A 7,404-nucleotide genomic window follows, 5' to 3' on the forward strand; every position below is an offset into this window, starting at 1 on the left:
GTGATTCAGATGTGTTAACCCAAGGTGAGATCTAAAACCTGCAGGGACACCAGCCCTCGTGGACTGAGATTGCCCACCCCTGGTATAGGTGTATGTGCACTTCTCACGATGGACTGGAATCTCATTGTTGGACAAGAAACTCGAAGAAGTAGAGAAATCAAAGCCACATGAGTGCTTTCAATGTCTGTCTATACTTTCAAAGTGAATGGGAATGTGCAATAAACTTCAGGATGGACCCATAAATGTCAGGTTGAGGAGACAAATAATAGGTGGCAGGCGAAGTTCATGGAGGTATGATGAGCCTTTTTCTTTCTGTAAGATGTTTTTAAAGAGGCCAGATGTATAGGGGTACCTTCAAATTTCTGCCCTTTTTCTTCTCTTATCAGACTGTAAAATATTTCAAGGTGACATAAACCGGCCCCACATAAAGAACTGGGTGCATATTTTTTCATTTTAGTAATACAATTTAGTAAAACAGTTTATCCTTGTTTTAGGTTCGTAGCATTTGCTTATCCAGTATTGCAAATTATATCATTATTATTATTATTATTATATCCATTTCACTTTATCACTTCAAACTATATCCTGACTTTTTTTATTATTTTTTTATTTTTGAAGAATTAAGAAGTGAGAAGCACAACACAGAAGTATGAGGTGTGTTTCAGTAGTGTGTGTGTGTGAGAGCGTTTCAGTAATAATGTCCCTTACGGCACCTCATACAGAAGAGCCAAGTTCGGTCCTTTAGACTGCACCGATTACAGTAGACTATTTCAAATTCCCAATAAGTTCATTATGTTGATCTGGAGGTAACGTTTTCAGTCGGAGAAATGTGACTTAACCAAGTCACCTCTTCAGTCTCAGCTGACTGCAGGTTTCCCCAACCTTATAGGCAGTACATCTGCATAATGATCGAAACTAGCACCACTGACTAACATGGGGAACCCATGGCACACCCATGTTTCTGCCTGTAGTACTGACCCTTGCATGTGAAATATGTGGAATGAAGATACAGTTCTATGAGCAGACACTTGGTTGCTGCTGAGTGTGTTGGGCACCATGGGTTCCCCAGTTTCAGCCATTGTAGCCAATTTGTACATGGAAGAATTTAAAAAGAGAGCTCTGTTATCCTACCCTGGAACATCACTAAGTCTTTGGTTCAGGTATGTGGATGACACCTGGGTGAAAATCAAGTCACATAGACTTGGTGGACAAACACATAAAGATATGAAAAATGCCATGTTACCCTTCTTAGACTTTGAAATTTCCATCAGTGATGGGGGATATTTAAACGTTTCTGTGTACTGTAAAGCAACACATATTAATTAGTATTTAAGGTTTGACTCATCACCCACTGAAGCACAAACTGGGTGTCATCAGGATAGTCCAACATAGAGTGAACACTATCCCCACAGACAGAGTGGCCAGGGAAGCAGAAGAATATCATATCAAGAAGGCCCTGAGTAAACGTGGTTATCCCAGCTGGACATTTGTCAAAGCTGGGAAGGCACCTAAAGAAAGCTCCAGGTGATCCACAACAGAAGGAGGACAATTGCTGCCTCAGCAAAAATCTTTAGTGGTCCCTTATGTGTCTTAGTATCAGAACAGCTGAGATGCATTTTCTCTAAACACCACCTCTTTGTGGCTTTCAAACCCCAAAACACCCCAAGGATCAAGTCCATCGGCACAAACAGTAATATAGTGTACACTGTTAAGTGCCAGGAGAATTGCTGTAACTTATCGGGGAAACCAAACTACCTTCGGCTGAGCAGATGGCACAACCACTGACAGGTAACGTGAATAACACTGATTATCTCTTCATGATGGCAGCGTTTAGTGAGTGTGATATATTTGAGAGCAAGTGAACATTTTGAACTAAAATTGGATTCAGAAGCAGGAAAAATGTATAAGAGTAAGAATTTCAGCGAGTTTGACCAAATTATGATGGCTAGAGGACTGGGTCAGAGCATCTCAAAAAGTGCAGCTCTTGTGGGGTGTTTCTGGTCTGCAGGGGGCAGTATCTATCAAAAGTGGTCCACGAAAGGAGGAGCAGTGAAAGGTCATGGGCGGCCAAAGCTCACTGATGCACGTGGAGAATAAAGGCTAAAACAGATGAGGTATTGTAGCTTAAATTGCCAAAAAAGTTAATGCTGGTGAAAATTTCAGATTACACAATGCATCACAGTTTCTTGTGTATACTGCAAACCAGTCAGAGTGCCCATGTCACCTCCCTTCAGTGCTGCAGCTGCCAACAATGGGCACATGAGCATCAGAACTGGACCACGGAAGGAGTTGGCCAGATGTGATGAATCATGTTTTCTTTTACAACACCTGGATGGCCGGGTGCATGTGTGTCACTTACTTGGGATGCACTTTGGCATCCATGCCATCCATGTTACTTGGTCTGCAACAACGTTAGGTAGCTGGTACAAGACAAAGTACATCATTTCATGGAAACGGTATTCCCTCATGGCTGTGGCCTCTTTCAGCAGGTTAATATGCACTGCCACAAAGCAGAAATGTTTCAGGAGTAGCTTTGAGAAGCATAATAACAACCTTGAAGATCTGTGGGAGATTTGGAGGCCAAATCAATAACTCAGAGGTTTTAAAAAAGGTGACTGGACTTCTTTAAGTTTGACATTTCACCTCACACCAAGAGGTGTTTCTTTGGTTCTAAAACCAAAAGTTGTCCCGGGTATTCAAAACTTAGTGAGGATTAACCCTTAGGAGGTGCTCGTTGACCCACCATTAAAAATTTGTGTCATCACATGAGCCAAGGTGTGATAGGAGTTAGAGAGAGATTGAGAGAAAAACCTCAATCCAACAAAAACAGCAGATTATGTAATGCCAATCATCTTTTTGATTAATGGTTCACTTGGCAGGTGGAGATGTTTTCCTTACAATAAATACTGATGATCATCACTAACAGCCCGAAGCTTGAGTTCCACACAGCATGCTAAACCTGGCATTGTCAAGACCATGCCTCAAAGGGTAACGTACTCTTGACATTGATTTCTGTTTATGTGATTGTTAGTCATCCTTTTCCCAAAACAAAAAAGATATCATAGCAACATCGAGCAAAATATCTGTGTATACAAAAGAACACTAAGATGACCGTTTGAATTTTAGAGGTGAACTTGAATGATGTGTTTGACACGAACGAGAAAGCAACAGGAATTTAAAAGAATGTAGGACCTGTATTTATCAAGCAGGATCACCAAGGAATCTATGTTTAGCTGTTTTCACAAATGAACCGTAGCCCTGAACTTCTAGATACACAACTTCACAGAAGAGCGTTTGAGAAATGACCCCCCCACCAGGGCCGTTGCTAGCCATTTGGGTGCCCTAAGCACAAATGCTTTATGGTGCCCCCCCCCCCCCCCCCCGCCACTGAAAAAAAAACAAAAAAACATTAATACTTTTGAATTTCTCAGTGGAATTTGTTTAATTAAATAACAACAAACATGACAGTTAAACAAATAAATAAGGTTAAAGGAGGTTAAAAATACTGTTACAAATAAATACTGAAACAAAAATTGAACATTGGAACAAGAACAAAGAGCCTGGCAATAATGTGTAATTTTTTTTATAAAAAAATAATATATATAATATAATAGTATTATTATTAATATATTTACAAATAGTTTCACAATAGAATTTAAATAAGAAACTTAAATAAGAAAAATAAGAATTTGAACACAAAAGCCACATTCCTTAAGTAACTATGTTAAACATTTTTACAATTCGTTGTCAGAGTATGCCCTAGACTCTAGGGCATACTCTGACAACCAGAAAATGCAGGCGTGGTGTGCCTCTCTAGGGCCTAGAGAGGCACACGCCTGCATTTTCTGGTTGCAAAATCAGCTATAAGGTCATCATATGATAGCTTCTGAGCCACGTCACCATTGATGCTGATAACAGCCAGACCACTTAAACGTTCCTGCCCCATTGATGAACGCAGGTACGTTTTAATGAGTTTGAGCTTTGAAAAGCTTCGCTCAGCAGAGGCAACTGTGACAGGCAGGGTCAGTGCAATACGCAGAGCAATCCACAGATTGGGATATACCTCTTGAAGCTGATTGTCATGTAAAAATGACAGCATTTCCAAAGCAGACGTCTGTGGTGGCAGCTGAGGAAGGTTGATGATTTCCTGCATCATCTCAGGTCCATCAATGTCAGCTACTCCCTTATCTGTCAGTGTCTTCTGTACTTCAGTGCAGTGTTTTTTTAAATCCTCCTTGGACATCCCATTCACTTTGCTGAAATCAAGCAGCACTCCATATTTCTCCTTCACTTGATTCATGGTCTCAAACCTCTCCTGTAGGGAGATTAAAGCAGAGTCCACAACACAATTGAAAAATGTGACCTCAAGCTTTTTAAGGGCATCATGGAGGGGCTCATCAACAGCTTCATATGCAAACTGCCTTTTTGTGCTCCTGAGCCTTTTCTCCTTCAACTGTGGTTCTATGTTCAGGGCCTCACAGAGTTCTTTGGCAGCTGACACAGCCTCATCAAACCCAGACTGTCTGTATTTAGAGAGGTTACTTTTGGCAGTGTCAATGAGCCTGACAGCAACATCGAGCTGCATGGAGCTGGACTGTAGTAACTTGTTCACCTGGTTTGTGATTGTAAGAAGTTCACACCACACGATGGAGCAAATCAAAAATCGAAATGAGGCTACTTCCTCAGCAAGCACTTGAGCCTCCACCTTTGCGACTGCATCACTTACAGCTTCTCTGGCCTCCAGGAGAGCATCCCTCACTTCTTTTGTCTGACTCCGGACAGCAGTTACACTTTGAAGCCTGCTTTCCCATCTAACGTCACTCCAAGATTTAAGTGTCAATTTCACATGTTTTGTTAAAATGGCCCATCGCTGGGTGGCACTGGAAAAGAAATTGAACAACTTCTGCAAATACCCAAAGTAGCCAGTTGCATCTGGAGAGGACTTGGCAGCATCAGCTATGACCAGATTCATCGTGTGAGCTCCACAAGGCACAAACAATGCTCTCGGGTTTAATTGTAGCAGTCTGGCCTGAACACCTTGCTTCTTCCCCTTCATGTTGGCCCCATTGTCATAGGCCTGTCCTCGACAGTTTTCAAATGGAATGCCAAGCTCCTTCAACTTGTCAAGGACAACATTGGACAGGTTAAGGCCAGTTGTTTGCTCCACATTTATATAGCCAAGAAAGTATTCTTTAATATCTGGTTGTGCTTGGAAACAAACAATGCGTACTATGACTGACATTTGTTCAGTGTGACTCACATCTGGAGTACAGTCAAGAATGATGGAGAAGTATTTTGCCAACTGGATTTGCTTCACAATGGCGCGGAATGTTTCTGAAGAGATAATCTGAATTAGTTCGTTCTGTGTCTCAGGGCTGAGGTAATGTGTGTGGGAACCTTCATCTTTTATGTTGGCCAAGTGATTTGCCATTACAAGGTCATATGTTGCCATAAGCTCTACTTCCTTCAAGAAGTTGCCATTGTCCGGCTCATAAAGACAGTCAGAAGAGCCCCTAAAAGACAAATTTCTGGAAGCCAGTGAGAGAGTTATTGAGAGTAATCGTTTGAGAATCTCTCGCCACTTTTTCCTTTCTGCCTCTAGTAAGGTCAACTCCTGTTGATCTATTGCCATGCTTTTCTTTAGCCGTGTGTCCAGTTCTCTCCACTTAAGCATGCACTGTATGTGGTCTTGGCTACACTCATGACCCCTCAAACGGATGTTGATGTTCGACCAGTCACTGAAGCCCTCTGTACTCAGCTTTATATCCTTCACACTGAAAAGCTTACATGCAAAGCAGAACACAGCATTGTTCTGCGGTGAGTACACTAACCAGCTCCGGTGAACCTTTTCTCCATTGGGAAGAATTTTGAACTTAAGGCTAGTGTGAAATGCTCTTCCATCAGGCCCCTTTGGAAAATTAAAATCAGAGCTGACATTAAAAGGACCTCTCCGCACAATTTCAACACGATCAGCATCTACAATGTGAGCTGGCCAAAGAGCAGGATCGGTTGAAGGGGGCACACATGTCTCCACAGTGTCACTTTCTGATAGTCTCTCAGTGACAGGACTCTCAGTGGTACTTGTGTATGGAACTGTACCTGAACTGGTGGTTGATGGTTCTTGTTCTTCTTGGCTAGGGATTGTTGCAGGGTCTACAATGGCTGGTGGTTGATGTCCAGGGATGGCACTACTACTGGATGGTTCATCCTGTCCTTGAGATCCTCCTTGAACATATTTAAGCATTGACCCTGCATACAAGAGAAAATATTCAGGGATTTTACAGAAATACAATTTTGAATCTACAGTAGGCCTACGAAAGATTGCATTATAAGACTAATAAATTAAGTAAGTCACTGGTACATTTAAAAATTACTAACTATATTTTACATGTATAGATTTTCATAATGGCAAATGGCAATATAAACATGCTGTACATAATTTGATATAAATGCGCAAGTAGGAAATCTATATTACTGGAAGATATAGGTTTCATATTACAGTTTCACCAACAGATGTCGCCCTTGATCTATGAACCTAAAGAAAGACGAGAACTATTTATGTGTTCAGACGTCAATGGCATAAATAAGATATGCGTCTTTATAGATATCCTGAAATGCAGCAACATACAAAGTAATCTTGTCTAATCTGATAATAATACTTGACTGCATCACTGACCTATCCCAAAGTTAAGGTTAATCAGTAGCATGCATGACGTTAGCCAGCTAGCAACCTGAGGAGGGAAATGCTAGTCTCACGAATCACGATAACGTTAGCAATCGTGAGTCACGATTGCTAACGTTATCTGAAAACCGTCAATTGAGTGACCATGATGAGTTGCTTTTAGTAGTCCATTCTATATTCATATCCACAACGTAAACAAACTACCCAACATCAATCATTTGCAACATTTGTTAACACAGTATGAACACTGCTAACAGGAGCTATCACAGAGTTGACGGACATGAGCGTGCAAGCAAGGGCTACAATAATGAACTTTTATTATTATTATTATTTAAACATTGCCTTACCGGCAAGCGACGCCTGAGTTTCATCACGCTTCCTCTTCTTCTTTCTTTTCTCCGCTCCCAACTCCTGTTGCCGTTTCGAGGCCATGTTCAAACAGGTGTTTACCAATTATAGAACAGACCACTGGGAGTGGGGGGGCACCAGGAGGAGACTGGAGACAGGGCACAAAGCAGATTCACCCCTTTTCTCGGGAAAATTGTTTTATGTTGCTTTTGTATTGTTTAACCATATTAATGCATATGATATTTATAGTATTAATATGGTTTACTTTTTTTTTTTACGACCCTGATTTTTTTGGTGCCCTACCGGCCATTTGGTGCCCTACGCAGTGTGCGTTATGTGCGTTTGCGGAGCTACGGCACTGCCCCCCCCCACAC

At 41.4% G+C, this 7,404-nt stretch overlaps 1 protein-coding gene across 1 annotated transcript; it reads right to left on the reverse strand.

Moving 5' to 3' along the window:
• Nucleotides 1-3,413: 3,413 nt before the first annotated feature.
• Nucleotides 3,414-7,114, reverse strand: LOC308409906 (zinc finger MYM-type protein 1-like; the record flags this gene model as incomplete). Its single annotated transcript, XM_080902904.1, has 2 exons — nucleotides 3,414-6,249; nucleotides 7,030-7,114. The coding sequence occupies 2 exons, from the start codon at nucleotides 7,112-7,114 to the stop codon at nucleotides 3,821-3,823; spliced, it is 2,514 nt and encodes an 837-aa protein (XP_080759030.1). The 3' UTR covers nucleotides 3,414-3,820.
• Nucleotides 7,115-7,404: the final 290 nt, after the last annotated feature.

This window comes from Rhamphochromis sp. 'chilingali' (assembly GCF_963969265.1).
Source record: "Rhamphochromis sp. 'chilingali' genome assembly, chromosome: 14".
In the NCBI taxonomy this organism is placed as follows: domain Eukaryota; kingdom Metazoa; phylum Chordata; class Actinopteri; order Cichliformes; family Cichlidae; genus Rhamphochromis; species Rhamphochromis sp. 'chilingali'.